The following is a 26,891-nucleotide window of genomic DNA, read 5'->3' on the forward strand; positions in this document are numbered from 1 at the left end:
GAGATTTACGTATTTGTATGGAAAAGATAGATCCTGTTCTGGCTGTCAAATTATTACGGATTGTGATTAAGAAGAGTAGAACTATAAGTAAGAAGATTTACCAGAAAGTAGTTTGTGTTTGCTCTCACCTAAACTACCTCAAAACAAAATTCAACTGATGTTTCCATGTGTTAACTATTGCAATAATTAATTTTTGGATATAGTTTCATTTCCGACTCCTTTTTCATATCCATCCCCCTTCATTAAGAGCTTTTTCTTTTTTGGGAGTTTTTACAGAGGGGACTCTGTGAACACAGCAGCTTTCACTCGGTATTTGTGGTGTCAGACTCCACGCAATAACAGGAGCGAATCACCAGTTAAAAATTTACTGTTTATTAAAGTTACATCATGCCAAGAGCCTGCAGCCAGCACGCCCACCCTCACAATAGCTCTGGCTCAAAATTCCCGTCCTGGTAATGTTTTCATTAATCTCCATTCCACATTCTCTTTGTGTGTTCCACATAGAGAACCCAAATGGTAAACATGGTCAGTTTTCACCCCTCCCCCTTTAATAGAAAATATAAATTGTTACTTAACAAATAAAATTAATTCAGGCCAGAATGAGCATCCTGAAATAGTACAGGGTGCACTCTTGGATGTTCACCTTTAGCATACGATTTACTTAATGTAAAAAACAAGAACTTTGAACCATACTTAAACTTAAACCTACTAAGTTCTATGTAATATATGACACATTTCATAAACCTTGGGCAACACTGGCAGCCTCCTCGCTTTCTTGATGCTGTCTTTACTTGAAGTGGCATTCTGATACTCACCCTATGTCATCCAAGAATCCCTTCCCTCACCTATAACAGTATCCCTCTGCTCGTTGCATACTACTCCCTCCCACAGGGCTGAGCAAGTCATCCTCATACATTTTCTTGCACCGACTCTGTCGATCCTCCATTTATACAACCTGTTGAAATTCCATATGGAGCTATCGCTCACTCTCGCTGCATTCTCTAATACTTCTTACATCTCTATGTGCTTTGAAATCCTTGACATCCCCTTGCGCATGCCACCCACTTTCTTTATCCTCGCCCAATCACCTGGTGACATTCTCTCATTCATATCCTTATTACTACTCATTCCCTACCTACCATACATCCTTTGTCCTTGCATAATGTGTTGCCTGACCTGTTCACACACCACCTCTCCTTGATCACTCTAAGCATTCACCCATGCAGGGTTAAGTTTCTCTGCCTCTCATCAACTTGAACAGTGGAACACCTGTTTACCTATTTACATGCATCGTCATGCTCCATATTCTTTCAGCCACCACTGAAATACCCTTTATTTCATTCCTAATTGTCTGTTCTGCGGTCTCCACTGTAACTCTGCTGTACCTTTCTATTAATCCATTAGTGCTGTAAACACCTATTTGATTCTGGCTTCCCTGGCATACTCCAGCATCTGCCTTCGTACCATTGTCACTTATATTTACTTCAGGACATCCTTCGCTTCTATGCACTTCATCAATAAAATGTATCAACTCTGTGGTAATTGTGCTCTTCACAAACTTCACTTCCATCCATTTGGAATAATAGTCCACCGTCAGTAACACAAACTTAATTTCTGGTTGCCCCACTGTATCCCCACTTGCTTCCATGCTCCTTCCGAAAGTGTGATATAGATAACTCCTTGTTTCCGTTCTGGCATGCCCAGACATTCCCTTACTTGTCTTTCTACATTAACATCAACCCCTGGCCACCTAATATCTTTCTCTGACTCTTTGCTTGGTCCCAGTTATGATGGGATGAGCCTAGTGAGTCAACGTTATTATTTCAATTCCCATAGCTTCTGCAAGTATAGGTTTTTGATCCCTTCACAAAACATCACTTTCTATTGACAATTCTTCCCTTATTTCCCATCATGGCATCACACTTTGTTTTAAGTTCTGTTTTATCTGCCAACCTCTTGTGTTATATTCTTTAACCTCTAACAATATCTTGTCCTTGGCTAACTCTTCTTCGCGTCTTCCCTTGAACACAGCTTCCAACAATACTGTGACTACTTCATCCTTCTCATCTTCAATCTTATGTTCACATAATAGAGATACCCTCAATAAGAAATCATCTAATTTGTTACTCGCACCCAGCACATACCTTACTTCAAAATCATATTCTTGAAGTATCAAAGTCAATCTGGCTAGTCGTGGCATAGCCTTATACATGCCTTCCACTGCCAATAACGCCACCAATGGTTTATGATCAGTATTGATTATAAAGTGACTACCACATATAGATACTACCAGAAATGATTCACTCCCCACATGAAGGCTAACAATTCCTTCTCAATTACTGAGTAATTCGATTCCATCTAAGACGACACTCTTGATTCATAACATATAACTGTCCATTCCTTCTACTCTCTGGCATAACACTGCTCCTAAACCTCGACCACTGGTGTCACTTTGCCCAATTTAAAACCTCCTAGATTGGGTAAACCACACACCACCATCCTTAATGACATTCTTAGCCCTTTCACAATCTTCAATCCACTCAACTTTAGTTCCCCTTTTCATCAATTTTTATAAACGTATTATAATACTTCACTAAACCCAGGAATGGCCGTACGTCATCCTTGTTGGCTGGCCTGGGTGCATTCCTTATTGCTGCAATAGCTTTGTCCTTTGGTCTATAACCTTATCCTGAACCTAAACTTGCTAGCTTCAATTCCTAAAACCCCTCCCTTCAACTTGTTCAAAACAGCTTTCAGTCACGTTCCATTTTCCCTTTCCCAATCAGGAAGGGTAGCTCAGGGGCAACGCGTTTGTCTTGGAAGCAAGACAGCGCAGCGAAACGCAGGTTTGAAACCTGATCCCGCGCTTAGAAACCACTTGTTGGTATTAAGCACAATATATATTAACAATTACAACTTCTAAGTTATCCTGATACACCATTGTTCCCGCTAGACCCTTTGAAATAGATGTCATCCTCTGGAATACTGCAAGTGCAGAGGCAAGACCAAAAGGCATTCTGCAGTAATGAAACCGTCCTACCAGAGTTATGAATGCAGTAAGGTCTTGTCAATCTTTTGTTAACAGGATCTGGTGGTACTTCACTGACATATCCAGATAATTGATAGTGGATATTTGTCTATGCATATGTTCTTATTCAAATCTCATAGGTTTACACATATCCTCAGCTTCCCATTCTTCTTCGTAGCTAGCACTTTGGGGCAAATCCATTCTGCTGACCTAATCCTTTCAATGACACTTTCATGTTGTAGTCTTTACAGATCATTCACAACTTGTTGCCTCAATGAAAAATGTATTGGTCTACACTGAAGAACAACTGGGATTGCTCCCAGACTTAGAACAAACCTTTGTGCAAAAACATTCAATTTTCCCATGTTTTCTTGGAATACCTCTGGGAATCTTTCTTGTTCTGATTCTTCCTATTTATACTCTGCACTGGTTCATCCCGACAAAGGTCTTATTGTATCTTCAATGCAACTTGGTGTTTCCACCCCAACAAGTTTGTATATTTGTATGCATGCTAGTCTATTGTTGAATTCAATGGTGGACTTGATCCATTCCAATATCCTTCGAACCCTCCTCGGTCCCTGACTTGTTCAGTTTTGCTACAAATCCTAATCCTTCTATCTCTTCCCTTTACTCGCTGGTAAGGATCGTGTATGGGGAACAGCTGTCCACCATTACCTTTTCCTTCCAGTTATCTATGATAACATCACAGCTGGAACATCTTACATTTGTGCCATTTGTACCTTCTTCCACCTTGGTATTACTACCATTACCGCTCCTTATCTGAGTATTCATTTTCTTAAATATGGGCACCCTGTTTTTGTTCCTGCAAACAACTGCAAAATGCTCATGCCTGGTGCAAAACATGCAAGACTGGTTCAGTGCCAGACAATATCTCGAGTAGTGCCCTAACCTGGCCAAACTATAGCATTTTTTTGTCACTGTCACTTTCCATTGCCCTCCTGTTGTAAGATTGTCTTGTGCGAGCATTGTCTTTTTCACATAGTTGTGTGCCTTTCTTTTTTTCCTGTCTCTTATCGTTGGTCTCCTTTCTGCCTCCTTGCTTATGATGTTTATTTGCAAATTTTCCTCGTTCCCTTTGTTAATTTCAATTCTCTGCTGGATTACTTACTTTCCTTTTTTTTGGTTTTATTTCTTTTGAGCACAATTGAGTGTGGTTGATTTTCTTTGCAATTGCTATGGTTTCTGGTCGGGTCACTCCACATCGATATTCCTCTATATTTTCTATTTGTGTTGTATTCTGGAATAGAAGTTGAATCTATTTATCACAAGATTCGTATCTGCAGCATAATATTTGTCTGGGTGTAGATTGCTTTTTTATGGTCATCCCAATCTCCTGCCTCTGCTTCTGTCAAGGTTGGTAATTCTCGGTGTAATGGACTGCATTATTCCATTTCACTGGGTCTTGTTTCCTTTGTTTCTTTATTGTTTATCTTTTTTATTCATGTTTTCTTATTTTGCCTTATGGCAATGTTTTGCTTGTCAATCCAGAATAATCATGCTATAGTGGTTTGCTTAAATGTAAATTCTTGTTTACTCCGTGCTACACTTGTTGTGCATATGACATAGGCTTGTTGGATGCTTAAATGTAATTCCTTGTTTCCTCTGTGTTGCGCTTGTCTCATGAATAGCACAGGCTTTGTTTGATGCCTGGACAAACTGTTTGTCATTTGTTTGTCTGAGGAACGTTCAGCACGTTTAGCAGGTTCTCCACTCTAGTCTGCTTGCGCAGCTTCAGATTCTTGCACTGCCAGTGCTCTGGACAGTTTCCTTGCAATTGGTAGTTTCCTCCAGCCGCAGACCAGGTACTCACATGCATGCTTTGACTCTGCCCCTCAACGCTCGACTCCTAAGTCTGCTTTTGTGGGATCTCTGCTGCAGGCGCTCCTAGTTGTCAGAATGTGTTGTCAGTCTCCACAAAAGCGAGTCGCAAGGTAAAAGTTCACTGTCTATTAAAGGTACATCATGTTAAGAGCCTGCAGTCAACATGTCCACCATCACATCTGCTCCTTTTAAACTGCCCATCCCAGGAATGTTTTCATTCATCCCCATTCCACATTCTATGTGTGTTCCACATCGAGAAAACAAATGGTAAACATGTTCAGATATCACTGTTACAAAATTGAGTCATGAGTTAATGAAAGGATATGTTTGTGAATGTTTTCACGCAGCATTTTTCATGAGAGGCATTGTTAGAAATTACCACCTTGGGAAGGTGCAGTAGGCAATCGGGGTGCTCAAAAAACACAGGTTGAATCTTATGATCCAAGCTGCATCCTGAACAAGCTCTGTGCTGCAGAGGCCCACACCGGCTCACCAGACTTTCTTCCACCCTCACCTACTTGTCCTGCTGCCCTTGCTCTGCTACTCTGCCAGCCCCTTCTGTCTCCCTCACCGACCAACCATGCAACCCCAATTATCGGACCTACCAGACTCATCCACATTTTACTGCAACGCTCCTCCATCATGCCAATACCTGCCATGGAAATGGAATAGGTCTCTGGATTTATAGGGTGGCCATTTTAGGATTTCTATTTTCTTTGTCTGAAACGTTAGGTAATCCTCTCGTCACAGCCCGCTTTTTCATGTAAAACTATTGATCTCATCACCCTAGTTTTCAAATCCAGTCTGGTAGTAGCAATAATTGCTCATTCCAGAGGCAGTACTGGATGGGACCCTTGTTAAATGCTATGCTGCACTGTGGCCTATTAACTTGGGCACCAGGCTGTTATCACCCAGTACAGTGCCAGATCTGGGTGATCATTTCTTAATTAGAGCATGCTTCCTTTTATTCAGACAAAGAAACTCTGCAATCCAGGCTCTAGCCAAAGTTGAAACCTGGATTCTATGCTTATTTGTTGTTTTTCTCACAGCTGCCTGCTCGATAGCCAACCAGCAAGCTTGGAATGGAGGCTCAAATCACCCGTAAAATCTGCATTCCCGAGCTTCTCTTTATGAATAGACAAGCTGTGTCGGAGAAAAGCCCAAGTGAGGCTGCCCTTATTTCCCCTTAACATTAGGCTCTTTTGTATGCTAGGTGATGTTCGTCCCCTTGCAAGAGGCCTTAGCTTCATCACTGGAAAACTAACTAGGGTGGTGGTCACCTAACACACACTAGTGCCCTATGGTGGGGGTAAGTGAACATTAGCTGTCACATGGAATGCCCCACTGTGAAAAATAACTCCTGTTCTTCACTCCGCGGGTTACTATTGTACCATTTTTCAGTAGTGTTTATATTTTGTCAACTAAGGGCATATACATTTCTACAATGGGTAGCAGCACATTATCTCTAACCACTGATACTGATGAATTTCTTTTAGAGAATGTGATTTTAATTGTTTTTATTTAGGAAATATGATCTTTACTTTGTGAATTTAAATGCAAAACTGTGTTCTTAATTGAATATAAACTAAAAGCATCAATAAAAAAATAAAAAAAATAAAATAAAAAAAATGGGTAGCAGCACAGCTACTGTGATCTGAGGTGCCCTGCTGCTATCAGTCAGAAATATCCCATGTCTTTTTGCTCCTTCTGTGATCAACGCACTAATGCCATTTAACTATGCATTCTGGTTTCATGAATTTAGGAGGATTATATCAGGCGGTCATTGCTTTTTCTAATGTGTTTTATTGACAACTCCCCTCCCCATCTTTTATGTCGATCGCACACAGCGGTGATATTGTTATACATTGAATACAATTTTCAAAATGTTAAAAATGTCCTAGAATATTTGAACGAACTAGGGTGGACTTGGTGTCTTCACTGTTGTCATGTAATAACTGAAGAGCACAGTTAGGGATATCAATTAAGGTACTCTGGAAAGATGCACTAGTATGTTATTTGAAACTTTCTTAAATGTCTTTTTATTTTTTTGTAAGAGTTATTGTTGCAGACACACAGCCATGCCAACATATATATATATCTATCCCCCCTCTCTCTCTGCCTTCCACCTACAAACCTCACCATCCCACTCGCTCTTCGGTAACCAAACTGAGAAGCTCTCACATGTTCAAATGCTAATAAGGGGAACTCTACCATGGATGGAAATGATTCTATAACTGCGTTGCTTTTACTATTTCTAGACAGGCGAGGGGACATCCGGACGCCCTCCAGCAGTACACACTATAACAGCACCAGTAGAGATGAGTCGGATGTAGAAGAAATAATTAAAGAGAATGCCCACGAAGACGCCGAAAGCGGCTCCTGTAGGGGGACCCCTACAAGAAAAGACAACTATTCTAGACTTAAACATGATTCCGAGACAGAAGATGCCATTCAAACGGAGGAATCAGCAGATGAAAATTCACCAGGAAGAGAAGCTGATACTATCGATGATGAAACTGACGTCAACGAAGGTGCAGAGGACTCGACAATGAAGGATGATATTGTCACTGAAGAAGTAGTGTCGGGTCACCCTTATCAGGATAGAGATCATGTCCAATCTAGGATAGAAAATGTCGAGCAGGTGAAGTTAATGGTGCCTCCTGGGAGCCAACATGAGGCAGATATCATAAGCATGGGGTCATCTTTTGCTGACGATGAAGGTGGTGAGTAGAGGTTCTGTGGAGACCTTGTTGTGCTTCACGCATGGACATGCCTGTTTCGTGTTTTGGAATGCCGCTTACAGTTGCTTTTCTCTGTTTTGAAGCAGCATGCAGTATGTGAGCATGCAGGAATTTTGTACATATTCCAAATGGTGTAATTTTTGTTTTTCTTGCATTGTGCCAAATACCATGCAATTTTTTTTGCTGGCATTTATGTTGGTTTCTACCTCTTGTAGATGATAATTGCTTAGGTTTTTATACACAATGTAAGACTTTGGCTTTTCTTGTTTATTCTCAATTACTGCTTATAATTAGTGGTTGGATTGTGAAACGCTATGCTTCATGATAATTGCTGAATTTGTACATCAAGTTTGGAAGTGTGATCTTATACTGAATGCTCCATGCATAAGGGACAGAATGACTAATGGCTGCTGTAGAAATTGAGCTAAATTTAGCAGTCCAAGACCAGCTCATATGGGGTTCTAGGAGACTGGGCTAGTTGTAATGTTAACAGAATGCAAAGGACAGGACTGGCGGATTACGGAAATGGGTTAATTCACACCTTGACAAGTAGAACTAGAAAAGTGTGACAGGTCTCGACTTGACGTATAAATAGAGGACTTTGCAGTTACAGTTGCCAGATGTCCTATTTTCATACACCAGCCCAATTAAACATTTTTTTAAACGTATTTTATTGCTGGTTGAAAATAAGCTATCAACTGCTATTATCAAAGTAAAGTTGACTCAAAGAAATCGCCGTCACACAAATTGATGAAACCCACCAAGGCACAACGAATAATGCTAAGGAAATGTGTACCATTCATTTATGCTGTCCACATTCCACAATTAGCTTGTATTAATCACAAAAGTATTTGTTTACACATCCAAGCTAACTCACAGATTCATATGTGTAGGTATATTTGTGAACATTATGCCAAAATGAATTGTTCATGACACAACAACAGTGGAGGCCTTATACGATCCAAGCCCATGGCATGTTTCTAAATAATATAACCATCTATTGCGTCTTACACCCAGTATAAATTGGACAAATTGAAAGGGTATGCAGGAGGGTGTCCTCTGCCTGGGAATTAAATCAAAATCAGGTAAGCCGTCTTCCGTTAATTTGAATTTGAGTCTTTTATAAACGCACACCTAACAAACGTAATTGTGTCTGGGTGCTGATGACATAGATAACAGTCAGACTGCAATTGTCACAATAGTATCCGATCAAATGATAAGTTGCACAAGGCACAAGCTAGTCATACATATTCCCTAGCAAAACAGATGGGTCATCACAGCCTTCTGGAAAGCCGTGAGTGTTTTCAACTCTCAAATGGTTCCTGGGAGTTTATTCCAGAGTCTTGGCCCATATACCCCAAATCTTCAATCCCCTTTGCTCACACATTTAGAGCGCAGGACATACAACAGGTTCTTATCACATGAACGAAGTTGATGACTCGGAATATAGCTCATCATTTTGTCTGATTGATACCTTGTGGCAATTTTGTTCATACATTTGAAATCAAGGCAGAGAATTTTGAAGTCTATGCGCTCTCTCACCGCCAGCCAGTGTAGTGATCTTCTGAGATCTGAGATGGGAGAAGATGTTCTCACCCTAAACACCAGTCTGACTGCAGCATTTTGGGCTACTTTCAATCTTCGCAACTGGAATGCTGGTATACCTGACAACAACGTATTACCCTTATCCAGTCACAAATTAACAAGAGTCCCCACAACTGTTGATCTATCCTCATTCGCTACGAATGGCAGAATTTGTCTCAGCAGTGGTTAAGTATAAAACACTGACTGCACCTTTACGCTAACCTGCCCTCCGCATCCCATGTTATCTTCCCATACACATCCCAAGTTTTTTTATTTTTTGGGCAAAGTCCAACTGTACGCCCAAAAGGCAGGGTTATGGGCCTGCTTGGTATGTTGCAAATGATGTTGTAATGTGAATACCACAATCTCTGTCTTGCTAGCATTCAGCAATAGTTGATTGTCACACATCCACACCTGTACCTCTTTCTGGCACAGTTCCACCAAGTCAAAGTTATCATCTAATCTCTCAGTTTTTAAATACACCTGAGTGTCATCCGCATATGAATGAAATTTGATGCAGTGTTTCCTCAAAATGTCCATGAGGGGTTTAACATACATGTTAAAGAGCAGAGGAGAAAGTGAGGAGGGGTTTAACATACAGGTTAAAGAGCAGAGGAGAAAGTGAGGAGGGGTTTAACATACAGGTTAAAGAGCAGAGGAGAAAGCGAGGACCCCTGTGGGACCCCACACCTTTGTAGAAAGGATTTTGACAGAAATTCTCCCAGCCTGACCCTTTGTTCCTTCCCGGTTAGAAATGACTTAAACCACTGAAGGGCTTGCCCAGAGATCATTCCTACCTCCCTTAATCACTTCCGCAGGATCTCGTGATCTACGGTGTCAAATGCAGCAGATAGGTCCACATAACGAACAGAGACATGTCCCCCTGATCTGCCGTTTCCAGGAGATCGTCCCAAACTGTCATTAATGCAGTCTCTGTCCAAATCCTGACTGTAGAGGATCCAACAGGCTTTCCTGTTCCACGTATTCCTGCAACGGTGGCGTAACAACTTTCTCCAGAATGTTTGCCGGCCAATGTCGACCTGCCACAGGTCTATAATTCTGAAGATTCTTCAAGGGGTTGACGTGGCTGAATTGCAGCTGCGAATACGTGAAGCATACTCAAGAACAGTGCAGTGGCAGTAAATATCTAGTTAAATTGTTGTTACATGGGACTGTTAGACCCTTTACCAAGCCCATAGTTATTGCTCCTGTTAGAGTAATTGCCATTTACCCAAACCTTTAGTCTTGTTTAGAGAATTCATTGTGGCAGGTAGACAGCTCAGGAGCTGATCTTAGAGAAGGCAGGGGGCACTTTGCAAGTTCTAATCCCAAGACAGTGCTTAGGGAACCTTTTATCCATCCAAGGTCAATAAATCGAGAACCATTAATGTGGAGTAATAATATCTGCTATTTCAGAGCTTAGAAGCCCGAGAAAGCTGTCATGAAGCCAGCAAGCACTATAAAAGAACGAACACACATGATTATTCAATGAATCTGACCTCAGCTACAGGGAGGTGCTTGCACTACCAACATTTGAGGCCCATTATTATTTACTTTAAAATTACATAGACAAAATGGTTGGAAAGCTCTACATTTCAGGCTTTCCAACCCAATTCCCAGGCAAATGGTATTACACGGCAGATGATCAAGTACACACAGCAATACCTCCAAGTTACCAAACACATTGTAAGCCTCTGTTCCCCCACCAGGAACCTCAAGAAGCATCAGCAATGCAGCATCTGCATCGGATATCATAGTTAAGGCTACAAAAGAGCTACTTCCTGCTATTTCCTTTTTAACACCTAAGACAGGCCATATAACATTGATTACCTTTCGATGCTGCTTTTAGTCCTGGTGAGCAAGATCATTTAATATTTAAATTGTTTCACAACTTCTGCTTTCCTGTCATCCTATCACCACGTACACTTTGTCATCCTCCAAATACAAGGACTTTGCTTTTGATGACATTCACAGTGATGCCATTTAATTATGCATTGCTTTCTCATTAAAGAAAGAGCCTTTGTGGGACTCTGGGGGTCTGTAATAATACAATGTGATCCTCTGTAGATGAAAGAACAGACCTACGCTGTAAACAATCAATGGTGAAATGTCACCAGCCTGAGACAGTGCCAGCAGTGGGATGGCCAGGTGCAGGATCATCGCTAGTGAGGCCAGAATACATCAAACTTCCATGTTGTTTTTCCCTAATGGAGTTGTTTTGTATGTTTGGTGATGTACTGATCACCTGAAAAAGAAATAATAAACATAATAAGTCCATTAGAACATTAATGCGGCCAGTGTTTGTTCGTTTACAACCATTATAAACCTATGTAACCACATATTAGATTGCAGTTCACTTGACAGTGTTAATACCCAATTGCCAATCTCCAGCAGAGCTACTCCCAAGAGGTAGTTTCAACAATCTCTAAACACATCCCCCTCGGAAAGCATGACCTTTTTCTAACACTGACATATTAGTAGATCGCTAGAGAGCCAATTCAAACTAATGAGAGTATTGTGCGCAGGAAGGATGCCTTTGTTTTTAGTCCTTTAGCGCCGGAAGGCAATGGCCTAATGCAGAAAAACTATGTGTGAATGGCTCGTCCTATGTCTAATGAACCTTTCTGATTATCATTATAGCTGCACCAATGAACACAGACCTTTGCTGTCCAGGTAAAAAGTCTAAATTCACTAAGCTAAAGCTCAAAATATTTAACAAAAAACAAACAAACAAAAAAGAAACAGTAGCAAGGATGCCTTAGAGCATGGTGGTGGGGAAGTGCGGAAACTGCTGCTTCGTCCAGTGGCCTGTGCTTAACACTATCAGAACCAAGAGCCACTATCTAGCCTCTGGGAACAAACTCTCAGTCGGCTGAAGGATCCCATAAACCCAGGACCTGCCGGCAGGACAACGTCAGTGTGACCTGCAGTCCACAAAAGCAGTTGCCTGGTGCCCCTGGGACTATCACGGACTGTGCCATGTGCCACCATAGCAATCTATAGTACTCTACTCCCTTTGCTACAGATGCGGCTGATCCATGCCATTGAGTGGAGATGGGGACTCTCGCTCTTATTCTACCCATGCATGTAGTGGGGGGCAAAGCTAGTCAAACAATCGGTAGCCCTCTTTTCCCTGATTTCGTTTGCATCCATCTTAGTTTAGTTCAGTTATGCATAAGCTCCAAATTGTGGCAATCCTACTACATTATAGAAAATTCAGGCACCCCTCTTACTAACCACCTCACTTAACCATGTGCATAAGCCTAGTAGAGCTCATACGATAACATCTTGTGCAGACTTTCTTCCTGTGATCTAGGTATTACGAGAAGAAAGGCTCGGCAGGAGTGTCTTGAGCAAGCTAATGCATGGGACCACCACTGCAGGTTGAAGGGCTAGTACCCCAAAGTGGGGTTATTACATCCAAGCTTTTTCCCGCCCTCCAGCCCCACGCTCTGAGCCTCATTCCGAGTGTGGCAGTCTGGAAAAACGGTGTCGGTCCCACCGTACCAGCACCCTTTCCGGACCTCCACACTCCTAATCTGCTTTCATGGGCCCGTTGTGCCCAGCAGGTCTGACCGTTGGCAGTCGTGCCGGTGCTTCCATGTCCCCACTCCATGGGAATGGGGACTTACACTTTCCGCCGCCTGATATCCCGGACTGCCGTGACTTGTAATGTCCCTGTGGCACCGGGATATCAGGTGGCAGAAACGATGTTACGAGTTTGGCGTAGCACCAGCAGTTTACTGCCGAACTCGTAATGAGGCCCACTGGCTCACCAAACAGGGGGTCACCTCCTGATATACTTTTGGTACCCGTCTCAAAATCGCTGTAATTATTGCTCTCCCTTCCCCACAAAAAATGAATCTCTCTCATAGCTCTATCCTGGGGTGATCTCCAAAATGGAGATTTGATTAGAATTAGAGACTATGTTGAAATCAATCTCTGATGGCTGGAGGGGTGATGTTGTGATGCAAACTCCCGCTTCCACTTTGGTGGTTAGCCAAATTTACAACATCAAACTTTGCAGTCTTGGTGTTCTTACAGTCTTAATTGCAGTCTTAATTGCTGCAAATTTAGCTCAATCTGAAAAGAGGTCATGTAGCTTCACTCCTTTTTCAAATCATCAGAGAAAGTTACAAGTCCTCTGTGATTGGATTTCCTAAAGGAAGAAACACTTTCATTCACTCTACACACTGGCCTTCTTTTGTCATCACAACCCCTACTTATTCTCCAGCTTTACGCTTCCCTTTTCATCATAAATGCTTGCAAGTGTCTGCCCTACACATCCTCTGTTCCTTTTCGTGTTTGTCATCAATGAAGGTTATTCAATGAAGGCACTAATCTTTGTTAGTCTTGCCTCCTACATTTATTTTATATTGATGGTCATTTTTGTTGCTGAAGTGCTGCCAGCCTGTCTGGGGCACTGCAGGCCAGAACTGTGTGCATGCGGTTGTGTTAAATGGCATGTGTAAGGGTCACACGTGCTCTTAACACAGTCCTTCATTCGTTTTGCCGCATTAGAGGCATGCCAGTCTAGCAGGAAAAGGCATCCGGCAACTGATAGGAGAAACCTATGTCTCTGCGGTTTCTGAGTAGGAAGCTTTGGGTAACGGCATAGCCTATGTGGCACAGCAGGTATTGTGTGCGATGGCCAGAGATGTGTTTATATCATGGTGTGCTGAGTGTGTCACTGCTGATTATATGTGCTTGAGGGGCAGGTGCCTGGCCTTGATATTAGGAGACACAGAGAATGTTCATCCCTAATTGATTATTGTGCACAGTCACTTTCATTTCAACTTCATATCGACTAGATGAGTGTTGCTAGCTGATTGCCTGCCACCAGCACCCCAGACAGAAGAACAATAAAGTGACTGGCTGGTATCCAGCCACTGTCCTCGACTTCTACCAAAGTCTTACTTTAAAAATGTAAATCCCTCCCAGCCATATCTCTGTCATGCGCCCCCCCCCCACTGGTCCCCCTTCTTGGCATCCAAAAGCACAATGCTCATTGCTCACATTAAAGAAGATCAGAGAGCAGCAGGAGTATGCCTGGTGTGACATACTCAACTCTGCCCTGCTTCCCTCCTGCCCCAAAGATCTGCGAAAGAAAGCACTGGGGGAAGGGCCCACGGGGGATGCCGTCACAGAGAGCTGCGGGCCAGTGAATGGTTCTTATCTCAGGGAATGGCATTCACATGTTGCCATTCACTGTTGCAATGAAAATAGTGTTCAGCAGCCTAAATTGTTAAACTTGTTGAGCTGTGTTTCAAGTGGCGTTTCCGTTCAGGGCCTATCAAAGGCCATTTCATGTCTTGTAAAGTGCTCTCGAAGTAGGTTCCCACTATAAGCAAACAAAGACAATGAAAACTGCTGTTGGATGCAAAAACACGTGAATGTACCTGTTTCAGAAAATGCGCTTTCTTGCTTCCAAGTTAAGCTCGTTGATTCAGATGTACATTGTATTTAAAACTAATCCAAGTACTCTAACATCGTATATCCTCCTTTAAAAACATTGTTTCTAAATTAAAATCCCCTCTTTCTAGCAGTCTCAACATCGTGGATTATAAAATCTCTGACCAGTTCATTGCCTTGGCCTTTTCATAAATATCACTGTCGCCTCACCGGATTGCTGCATTCCCTCAGCCACTAAATTATTCATTTACTGTGGCGCATGACCTGCTGTTAAAGAACTGTCATCTCTCCTTTCAGTGTGCTATATTTCTTTACAAGATCAAGGACTGCAGCCTATGGATGAGCATTGAAACCTGCTGGCTGTTGTTGACTCATCTATATATATGGGACTCTTTATGTTTCACGGTGATGATTTATAACTGAAACTTTTGGTCATTAAAATTAACTACTTCAATAAATAGGAGATGGAAAGAAGTTTCTTGCACCGTTACCGTACTCTCAAAATATGTTAACATTACATGGTTGAAGTCTTTGGGTGCACGACCGATCTGAATCAATTGTTCATGCTTCTTGGTTTGAAACCATATTCATGGGACATAGTCCTGTGTCTCCGCACAATTTTTGCAAAGAAAGTTCTCCTAAATGTTGTCTTTTGATAGCCAACCTCCCCAAAAGTCACCCTACTATTCTAAGAATGGGTAATTTTCTTTTGCTTGTTTTGAGCAAAGCTTGACCACATGAAAACCCTGGGTTTTGCTTTGGTAACTTTTTAATGATAGAACAACCCCCCGCCCCCCAACCCACTAACCAACCTCTTTGCTTCACCTTTGGATTTGTATTTCAGTGCCCCTGTTTCCCCTTAGTATAGTTTGTGTATACTTGAATGTATTGTTGGAGCTATAATACCATTGCACAAAGGTGGAGAACAGTACGTGCAATTAATTCAGAATTACGTTCTTACCCCTACCCTTTTAAAAAGAATAATTGAAATACTTGTAGAAGCTCTAAAAACGGAATAACAGGCACAGGGTAATCGTTATCAATCTTCCCAATTACATGCAAGAGTAACTGAGCTGAGGACATCCCCTGCACCAAACAGAAGATCCAGCCATAGGGCAACGTTTTACTGCCTTAATATAAAAAAACAATGACTGGGATCGAATCATGAACAATTCAGCATTCCCCACTCTCTCTCGTTGGTCTTGAGCCTGCCATTCAGTTTTGTTAATGCATGACATCACAAAATGAAGTTACATCCTACAAAACCTAACAGGACTCAGGATTGGTTAGTATGGTGGACTATATACACATTCTGTAATGGGTTAGATTGGCAATTGGGTAAAACGTATCTGGTGGCACCTCCACCGACCAACTCTGAATGTTGCAAGTACAAATGTTACAGGTCAGTGTGTGTGATTGGAGGATGCAACACAGTATGAGCTTCGTGTGGATAAGGGATTGGGCAAAGATGGTCTTCTCTGCCTTGGAGGTCTGGAAAGTTACCAGACCAAGTACAACCACCCAGGGTGGTGGGAACGGCCCTGAAGGTGCTGCATGTTGCCGACAAATTGCTATCTCCGATCCCCTAGGCCTTGAGAGAGAACATTCTGCCTTGAACCTGTCATTGCTTTGTATCGTCTTGCATTCAGTTCGATGGAAACAGCCACATCAGTCTGGCTTGAATGATAGATAGTCTCTGTCTTGCAGGTTCAGATCACGTGTGTAGGGACCAAAGAACTGACTTATCCTGCATGCAAATATGAGTTTACTTCAGCTTGTTTTCTGTGCATGTGTCTTATCCTTTCTGCTGACTTGTAACTTTCCCTCTCTGTGTCCTTGACAAGGCTGTGCAAAGTTGTGCACAGCACTGCACTGGTAGCAAGGTCTGCATGTTTCAGCGGTATCAGCCTGTCAGTTCATCCTTGCATTCTCAAGTCCATTCTGCTCCTTCTATCCATCCCAAAATACTTCTGGCTTCCATCTTGATTTACATTGCGGACCATATTAGTTGCGTTTAAGCGCCAGCAAGCAATTCATATGTATGTGTGTATGAATTGTGGTTTCTGCTCAGCGAAAGTGCATGTGCGTCACCTATCTAAGTGAGTCATAAGCATGTTCTTCGTGTCTATCAGTAATCGATCTAAAGTGTCTGCATAGCTTCATGCAGGGATGCCTATGTGCTTAATTTCTAATGCATCTTCCAGCGTGTCAGTCGTGACAACCTCAACTTCTTCGAGGTTATAGTCAGTCGACCTGTTCCATTGATTGCAGCTGTATGTCTTCAACACCATCAGCAGGATAGGGTGTGAATGGTTGTCTGAGTGAGTAGTGTTTTTCACACTTGCAATACATTGAGGATGGGGAGGAAGAGCACAGGAAGGATGTACACCTTTTGTTTCTCTGTCGTCGAGATGAGAGTGGGATAGGCGCAACAAGGGCCAAGTTTAGGTCGCCCTCTTCAAAACCATTCAAAAAGGGTCCAGAGCTGTTGCTTATACTAAAAGGTGTAGTCATATTCATCAAATTCAATGTTATCTCAAGTTCATAGTTGACCTTTTTACTGGAAAAAAAATATTATTTCCAAAAGACCATCACAGGTTGGCCTTTTCTAAGCATGACCTGAGAAAAAGTAGGGATTTACAGGGTATCAAAATGTTTATTGTTTAGGATCCTCTTTCACAAAGCGAATACGAGGGTATCCAGATGTTGAAAAAGGCAGACATCATCAGAGGACCATGCACCTCCACCACAGCTACCAAAACATTGCATTGTAATGACGCAGTTGTGGGAGGCATGGTTGTAGGGCAATGTCAGCAAGACATGCATGTAGCATTTTCTGACTGATAAAATCAACATAAGAAATGTTGTTGAATATCCCCAATTCCTGTGTATATTGCGCCTTCTAACGATGTCTGTGCATTGGGTACTGTGCATTTGAACAGCTATCCTAATCCTGAAACCCATTTTACCCTCTGCACCTTTTTTCTAAAATTCTAGCTCAATTGGTCCTTCTATTACATTTGATTTTGGGAGAAGAAGCTGTTGGGTAAGATTTGGTAAAGTCCAACTGATGTGGGACTTCACAATCCTTATCTCTTAGCATTGGGGACCCAACACTTAATATAAGCCCGTACTACACAAGTCGGTAGAGTGGCTGAGCGGCCAAGCTTATCTTAGGAGGGGTAAAGTGAGCTGTAGAGTAGCACAATGAAATCAGTAAACGCAGGGCACTAAGTGAACACGTACAAACCTAGAGTTATATTGAATTATGTATTTATATATACACAAGGCAAATTAAGCATTCTTTAAAAAAGAATTAGCAACTAATAGTAACATTCAATGGAAGATAGAATTCATTTAAACAAGAACCAATAATGCAGTTCAGTAATTTCTTTCTATTCTAAACATGTTCCAGGACACAGAGTGACATAAATCAAGGTCAGTATTAGCACTTATTTGTGTTCACCATTACAAAATTGAGTTTTTGAGGGAAAATGGTTCTAGTCAAAGTAGAACACACTTTAGGGAACAATCACTGCCAAAGCCAGTAGGGTTCAAAGGTGGACCTTTCGGAAACCAGGACAGCCAAAGTCAATGGGACAGTTCCAGGTTTGACGCAGCTTTTCATCGAAAATGTTAATCTAACAGGATTTATTTGAAAAATCACAGGACCTCAAGAGGAGCCTACCTGTTGGAGTACAAGCTGGGAGGCCTGCACAGCTGAGTTGATGGGCAAAAATAGTACTTCCCATGCAAGGAAGCTCCACAAATGGCAAAAGGTAGTTATACCACAAGGCCCACAATATATCAGAATTGAAGAAGAGGTTGCAGCTTAATGCCTTTCTTATTCAGTGATGCAGACCCTTGTTCATGGTCCTTGGCTGTGCTGACAAAAGGGAGGACGTCTGGCAGGCTTCTCCAGCAGAACTCTGGAGTGGGACTCGGCAGCAATGGATTCCACATAATTCAGTGGCTCTTTGTGGTTTTGGCACCTTTTTCTCAGAAAGAACAAATAGCTCTGGTTGGAGTTTCCTGGGTCCCTCTGTCCTGGACTCTGGTGAGAGGACTCTGAATGCAGATTTCCTGATACTGTAGGTCCACCATGATGCCCATAAGGTTTTGCCCAGATTCGTTCTCGGGAAGACAAAGCACTCAGATGATAGTCAAGGGTCCCCATGCATTGGGATTCTGTAGCCTAGGAAACTCTCAGCAAGTTAGGGGATGAGCCAAAATGAAGAAGGTCTCGAGGCTAGTTGGTCCCACTAGCTGAAGGGAGGAGGTTTTCTTGCACGGATCTTCCCCGTCGAAGCGAAAACGGGGTCGGCACAGCTGCAAGGCTTTAACAGTGCTTCTGCTTTCCTGGAAGGAGCTGATGGCGTCTTTGCTCCTCCTCTTCATCAGATGTCTTGTTCCAGTGGTCGACTCTGCCTGTAGTCTAAAGCCTCGCCTTTTATGCAAAATCCTATTCATTCACATCCCTAGGGCTGTAAATCACCTGGGGAGATGGCTGTCCTCCAGGCCGGCCAGTCAAAACTGGTTTCAGTCAGGCACACCTAGAGACAAATGACAGCGAAGTTTCGGGACCCTCCCTCTCTTCCTGTCTTTCCAGACACAGTGGAGCCTGGACGGGCTTCAGGGCTCTAAGCCCGCCAAAGGTAAAACACACAAAGGATTGAAACCTAGTTTAAGCAACAGAGTAAAAGCCCAGAAGGAACTAATAAATAAGAAATAGCGGAAATAGAAGACAGGGGCCATTTTGGGAAAATGGTCACCCATGTGTGCTGTACTGCAGCTGAGAAGTCAGCCTGCTGGTACCCTGCAAAAAAGGTAGTAAAAAGTAACCACTGCCACTAGCCATTCAAGTTAGTTATTGTAAATAGTTACTATCTAACCCCCCCGCTCCCCAGCACTCCACATAAGGTGGTGTGTGCTTGACTCACAAAAGAGAGGGTAAGTAAGATAAAAATAATCTCACTATTCTTGGGAACGGTAGTTCATCCAAGAATATGCATTTACACATTAAGCGAAGTCCAAGGGACTTCTCAGTGGCACTGCACAGAAGGTGCTTTGTGTCTCTATGCAAAAAACAGATGCCTATGGAGTTTACCAGACTCCATTAAACAGTTAAAAATCCTAGTCCGAGAAAAACACATGAGTGAGTGGCAAAAAGCACCACTCACTCAGGAGGTTAAAAAAATCAAATTGATCCCAGATTCCAGCAAAAGAGCTGAGGGTCTCTAAGGTAAAGGGGAATTGGCACAGAAACTGAACATTCTCCCTAACAGAAACAGTATCTATAAAACGAGGAGCAGGGCAACCCTCTGACCCCAATGTAGTGATGGGTGAATCAATGAAAGGCCATACATCTTGGGAACAAACAGAGGACACATCCATGGTGAATACAATGACAGTTTCAAAGTCCACACAATCCAGAGGCAACGTGTAATACCCAGCACCGAAGCAAGAGTGCCATACACAATTAGCAGCACGTTTCCAAAAGTCACAAACGTTTTAAAGCTGATTAACACAAGCTTTCAAAAGTCTGCCGAAATTTAAAGATTGAACATTTCAAATGTAGATTCAAATAAAAACTGGAAGGCCAAAAATATATGAGTGTAACATACATGAAAATAATTCGGCAAAGTAACAGTGATATTGTGAGGTGCAGGTTGGGAAAAGCCAGCCTTCCTTTCATTCATTCATTTCATTCTGTTATTGGCCAGGGACCAAGTAAATTTTAATTAACAAACCAATAAGTCTTGTAATTGAAAAGGGTATGTGGTAACTCATCAAACACCCAATAGCAAGCATCCCTTGAATCTTCAAGTCTGAAGCGCGTGTATGCAAGGATCCCTCCTGCAGATGTGCACAGCAGCCCAATGATGCCTACTATTTCCCCGGATACAAAAGGTACTGTTGGACATGACTGATGTCTTTATGTGGCAGCGGAATTAAGGTTCTTCCATCAGCATAGCATGTATGTGCATGTACGGTATCAGAGCACACCTCTTAATATCTACATGCCAGTGTGGGAGACTGTGCACCTCTCTCAATCAAAGCTCCAGAGACCAACCACCTGCTTTGCAAAATAGAAAGGCCTCAAACGTAGGTACTCTTAAAGACCTAATTTTACAAACAGGAAGATTTCCATTAGCCTGGGCCCCAGACGACCACAGGAAGGTCATTTCTAATCAGTGGCCATGTACACTATGTGTTGTGGATAAAGTATGTGACAGCTAGAGAAGTGGCCAGCTCCAAGAATGTCCTCATGTATGTGTTTACATCTGCTTAGTGAAACATCAGCATCCAAAATATTTCCATCCGTCATTGACGCGAAGGCCTGATTGCCCCAGATTGTAATCCTTTCTCTATCATGGACTTTTTTACAATGCCAGATAATGTTATGCATCTTTACATATTGCTCTACAATTGCTATATGATTTTATCCGTTTTGAATGTAACTTTGATGCATTGGAATAAGGTGCTTCCATTTACCTACCTTTCCACCAACATATTGGGCTTCTATTTCTGCCCACGTTAAATACTGCTACCGCCACAGAATTAGAGATGAATCCTTCAGGTTCAGAGTTATTCGCCATTTTGGAGTTCTAGAGAAATAAATAAGGGGGTTGAAGTAATTACCACTAGCAGAGATTATGCCACTGGTGATTCCTACAGTGAGCTCGAGTTGTTGCCTCTTATTTTCCTCTGAATTTACAATTTGGTGGATTAGAAAAAATGGTAGGAGTTCCATTATCCACATTTTTACTGCTGCTCCTAAACTCCTAGTGAAGCCCACTATCTCTCGTTTGGCAGCGCAGCATACAGTCTGTGCACCAAGGTCTACATTGATCCTATATTGGACAGTGTTTTGGATTTTTATAATCCTGTGTTTTATAGTTATGTTTACGAGTAACACGACTCATTCCGTGATAACATCTGCTGCTTCTTTAATGGCCATATGCAACTTTATGGTTACCTTGACACATAAATGACTCCTTAATAGCACGTCAGATTAAATTTTTGGAATGCAGCAGTAGATGCAGTGTCATATGTTACTGGAAAACTGGGAAATGGAGATGCGTTTGCAAAGGTTTCTATCTGCAGGAGTTTGCTACGGATTGCTTCGGGCTAGAGTTGTTCCCCATGGTAATGGTTTTGGGTAGAAGTGTAGCGATGATGACCTAGACCATCTGCATTGTTAAAAATGTCCCGATAAGGTGCCACATCTCGACCTACCAGCAGGGACTACATTGGCTTCCTTTGCAGCTTGGTGTACATTTAAAGCGACCACCCTATTACAGTGCCTCTATGCGAAATCCCCAACCTACTTGAGATCAATTACCTCTTGGTATGAACCACTGCTATCTCTCAGATCGACAAACACCAAGCTTGTCATCCGTCCCACTTTCAAAAGTTCAAACGGACTTGATAGGTCCTTTGCAAACTGTTCAGCTAAAATCTGGAACAGTCTCCCTGTAACATTGTGCTCGGACACGAACATCAGAACCTTTAGAAAATCGTTGAGGGCATTCCTCTTTGAATAATTCTAGACCCCTGTTCTCTGCTTGCCTCTCATGTCCTGTGAACCTCTGGTTGTCTTGCATGTATATGTGTGCCCGATGCCCTTGGGCTGTGGCACGTTACAAATAAACAAATACAAATAATACAATAATAAATAAATAATACATTGTTGCAGGTCGCCTAAGATGTGATGCACATGATTGGGGAGTTGCAACTTGAGATGTCTGAAGTAATGTTTGAGTGGCCTTGCATTTATTCTCAATTTTGTAGCCATTTAATGCTTTTGTGTTGCCCAGGATAATAGAACGTTGTCTGTCTGTCAAGCAGCAGAATTCATTTTTGAATGAAGGCAAGGGAATGATTAATCTCCCTAATTATCAGCAGGAGGATCTGGGCCGAGGAAATCCGCTGCACCAAAAATTGAAGAGTCCAGCCATGCGACAAAATGTCTTTAAAAAATTATTAACAGGAATTAAACATTAACAATGCAACATTCTCCAGTGTTCTCTCGCCGATCTTGAGTCTGTCTTCTGTTTTGATGTTACATGACGTCGCAAAAATAAAGATACACCCAAAAAACGCAGATCACAATTGGTTGGTAAATTAGACTATATAAACATTATATAGGGGGTTAGTTCATCAATTGGATAAAACATATCTGGTGGCTGCTCCTGCGACCACCTCTAAATTTAGCAATTATAAAAAATGTCAGGTTAGTGTGCTGTGATTGGGTAGTGCAACAAAGTGTGAACTTAGCATGACAGGTGGACAGGGATTGGGCAAAGAGGGCCTTCTCAGCCTTGGAGCTTTTGAAAGTTTCCAGGCCAAGGGCAACTATTGGTGAGAATGACCCGGAAGGTGCTGCATGTTCTCAACAAGTTACCCTCTCCAATCTCCTCAGCCTTGAGACATAACATTAGGTTTTGAACCGGGTATTATTTTTGTATCATCCTGCCTTCAGTTGGATGGGAACAGCTACCTTAGCCTAGCTCGAGTGAATAGTCTTTGTCTCGCAGGTTCAGATCATGTGTGTGTGGACCACAAACTTGATTTCTCCTGCTTGCAATTATGATGATTTTCAGCTTGTATTCTTGCAGGTACCCTATCTATTCTATTAACTTGAAACTTTCCCTCTCAGTGTCCTTGGCAAGGCTGTGAACAGTAGCTGCACTGGAAGCCTGGTCTGCACGTCTCTGCGGGTCAGCCTGTCAGATCCTCTTTGTATGCTTGAGTCCTTCCATTCACTCCAATGTAATTGTGGCTTCCATCTTGATTGACATGGCCGCCCATGTTAGTCGTGTTTAAGCATCAGCAAGCAGTTCATATGCATTCTTGTGCAACTTGCGGTTTCCGCATAGCATGCGTGTGTCTGTCCTTATCTAAATGAGTCATAAGCATGTTCTTCGGATCTATCAGCAATAAATCTTAAGTGTCTGCATAACTTCATACAGGGATGCTTATGTGCTTCATGTCTAACGCATCTATGTCAGGATGTCAGTCGTGACGTAATTGGCTTTCTCTGAGGTTACAGTCAGTCAACTTGCACCATTGATTGCAGGTTCATCTCTTCAATTACGTCATCAGGATGGGATCTGACCGGCTGTCTGAGTGAGTAGCACTTCTCACACCTGCGATAAATTGACGATGGGGAGGAGGAGCCCAGGAACGATGTACACATTTTGTTTCTTTGCCCCCAATATTAGAGTGGGATAGGTACAGCTATGGCCACGTTTAGGTCTCTATCTTCAATTTTTCTTGCCTACACAATTCTTATGGGTGGTCTTCTATTTGTCTTTTTTACTACACAATCTTACCCAGTTCCCAAAATGTATTATAGTGATTGCATGCAAGCTGCCATTAGTGCCCTAATAGCAGGGATTTGGCGTTTGCACGTGGACATCTTCCCCTTTTCATTCCTGTAGGTCTATGTCATGTATAGGATTAACCAAATATAGACACCAGAGTTCAGCATTCTATAGATATTTATTTATTTTATTTCTAGAGGGCTGGAACAGGTCCCAGAGGCATAGGAGCACTTAAGCTAAAAATACAACACAGAACATAAAAATGCAGTGCGAGCCAGATAGGGGGGAAGAGAGCAAGGGTTCAAACTTCATTCAAAGTGGAATGTTTTTAGGTTTCTTTTAAAACTTGATAAACTAGAACACAGCCTTAGGTCAGGCAGAAATGTGTTCCATAGGTGTGGTGACGGTGGTGAAGATAATGGAAAACATTTGATTGTTAACCTGTGTCAGTTTTGTCTTAAGGATGAGGAGTAGGCTTGAGTTGTTTGATCTGAGGCTGCATCGATCTGGTAGCCATTTAAGCTGGGCTGCCAAGTAGGCTGGACCTATGCTATATAAGCAGGGATGTGAGATGCAAAGTGTGTGGAACATGGCTCTCTTTTCTACAGGAAGCCAGTGTAATGCTCTCCTGGCTTTTGACAAATGATCAGTTTTTCGCAGACCAACTACCACCTTCACTGCGTTGTTCTGAATGACTTGAAGACGGCTTAGCTCCCGTTTACCAACACCCAGTAAAATATTGGCACAGTAGTCGATACGACTCCCGATGATGGCCCTGGCTAGGGTGGCGCAGATGGTAGCATTTAGGTATGGTCAGATTTGTTCAGGTATGGTCAGATTTGTACAGTTTGATGTAGTAGGACGTGTTTGATACTAGGCAACTGATATGTGCCCTCATTAAGTGTTCTTGATCAATGGTATCACCCAGAGTTGTCACTTTCTTAAGGGTAGGTAAAAGACAGTCTTCAATTTGAAAAAAAGAGTAGGCTGGATCAAGATGGCAGAGCTTAGGGCTAGTCCCCAACCAAGGTTATATAATCTCTGTTTTTGAGTTATTCAGGGCTAGGCCATTGAGCAACATCCAGAGGTGAATTTTATTGTAAGTTGCATTGATGATCTCAGTGTCTTTGAGGTAATCACCTGAGAGTGGAAAGAGACACTGAGTATCATCAGCGTAATTAGCGTAACAAATACCATCGTCTTCCAGTTGATCGAATAGTGTAAGCATGAATAGATTAAAGAGAGTAGGAGATAGGCAGGCGCCCTGTGGCACTCTACATTCCAAGGTCAATCCCTCTGACTTTGCATCCTCATGGAAAACCTTTGCAGTCCTGTCTGACAGAAATGATATGACCCAATTGACCGCTTCCTTGGACAAATAAGCTCTCTCAATCAATCTACTGGCTAGTATGAAATGATCCACCAGGTCAAACGCAGCTGTCAGGTCAAGAAGCATCAACAAAGATGTCTTTCCACTTTCCATGAATTGAAGAATGTTAGATTTGGGGTCCAACATGGTGGACTCACTGCTATGGGCACTCCGGAAGCGCAACTCTTAATGACCTGGTATGCCTTCTATGCTCAGGAAGGCCTGGATCTGTACAGGTGCTATTATATCCAGTATCTTGAGAAGGAAGGGGGAGTTGGTAATTCGGGCGGTAGTTGCCTAATATACTAGTATCAAGTGTGGGCTTCTTCAAAAGGGAGGTGATCCAAGCTTGCTTAATGTTGCGTGGTACTGACATATCTTCAAATGAAGCATTTACAAATGTAGTGATCGAGAGGCAAGCAGCTGGGCACAAGCTTTCACTACTTTAGCAGGACAAATGTCACCTCTACAACTGGTGGGTTTTAACTTCTTAGTATACCCAGGAACTCCTCTTTAGTCACTTCTACAAAGGAGAAAGTATTGATCATGGGGGGCTGGTATTGGACATGAGCAGGAGCAGATGATGGAGTCAATTGGATAACCTTAGTCTCAAATCCTTTTTAATAATTTGGATCTTACTGACCATGGCCTTTCAATTTGGGTATGCCAGTGTTTTTCTCGACTGTATGATTGTTGGAGAATGGATCCTCCAGTTCTTTTAAGATCCTAAAAAGTTCCCTTGTGTATGACGTGGTACGTTAATTCTATTCTCATAGGAACCTTTTTTTGAAGCATAGATAGCATCTTTATGCTCTTGACAGCACAGGTACACTCGGTTTTGTAAGTGGCAGATAGTGTTTTCTGCCATTTCCGCAGTGCCTTTTGTTTCTTGATTTTTAAGTTTTGTATTACTGATAAATACCAACAATTCGAGGGTGTAGACTTTTGTGGTCTTAGTTTTTGAGGAGCAATGCTATCAAAGGCTTCAGTCATCATTTTACTGTATACTGCTTATAAATCAGCTGGCAACTTATACTGGGCAAGATTGGCTAAATAGGGAGCAAAGAGCGGAGCTAGTGACCCTGGAGTGAGTTTACATAGGTTACGACATAAGAGTTTCCTCTGAGGCTGGTTGATTTTCTTAATGGTCAAGTTTAGTGATATTTCTAATTTTACAAAACTGTGATCGGACCATGGACAGGGTTTCACTTCCATCCTGTCCACCCCAATACATGTATCGCTACCCAGTCAAGGATTCTGCTCCAACAGTGGGTTGGTTGTGATACACATTGAATAAAATCCATGTGTTCCAAAGCACTCACAGTTGTTTTTGCCAAGGAGTCTGTGTGGTATTGGGATTAAGTTCAACTTTAATAAATAGGGTTTCACAATTTGGCATTTCCACCAACTTCACTTGTCTGATGGATAGATCGCTCTGAGAAATAAGAGATAGCTCGCTCTGAGAAATAAGTGCAACCCCACCTCTTTTACCATAGAGACGATCTTCTCTGAAGATACTGTGTCCCTTGGGAATTGCCACTGATAGCGAAAGTCCTGCTGCAGCATGCAACCAGGTTTTGTGCAGA

The 26,891-nt window shown here is 42.3% G+C and overlaps 1 protein-coding gene across 2 annotated transcripts in view; it reads left to right on the forward strand.

Annotated features, from left to right (window-relative positions):
• Positions 1 to 26,891, forward strand: part of ERICH3 (glutamate rich 3) — a 728,475-nt gene that overhangs the window by 565,852 nt on the left and 135,732 nt on the right. For both annotated transcript variants that reach the window (XM_069641907.1, XM_069641908.1), the window contains exon 12: positions 7,129 to 7,593. In XM_069641907.1, the coding sequence (XP_069498008.1) occupies positions 7,129 to 7,593 (465 nt within the window). The remainder of the gene's footprint in view (positions 1 to 7,128; positions 7,594 to 26,891) is intronic.

The sequence above is a fragment of the Ambystoma mexicanum genome, chromosome 1q, assembly GCF_040938575.1.
Source record: "Ambystoma mexicanum isolate Mex_15411 chromosome 1q, UKY_AmexF1_1, whole genome shotgun sequence".
In the NCBI taxonomy this organism is placed as follows: Eukaryota; Metazoa; Chordata; class Amphibia; order Caudata; family Ambystomatidae; genus Ambystoma; species Ambystoma mexicanum.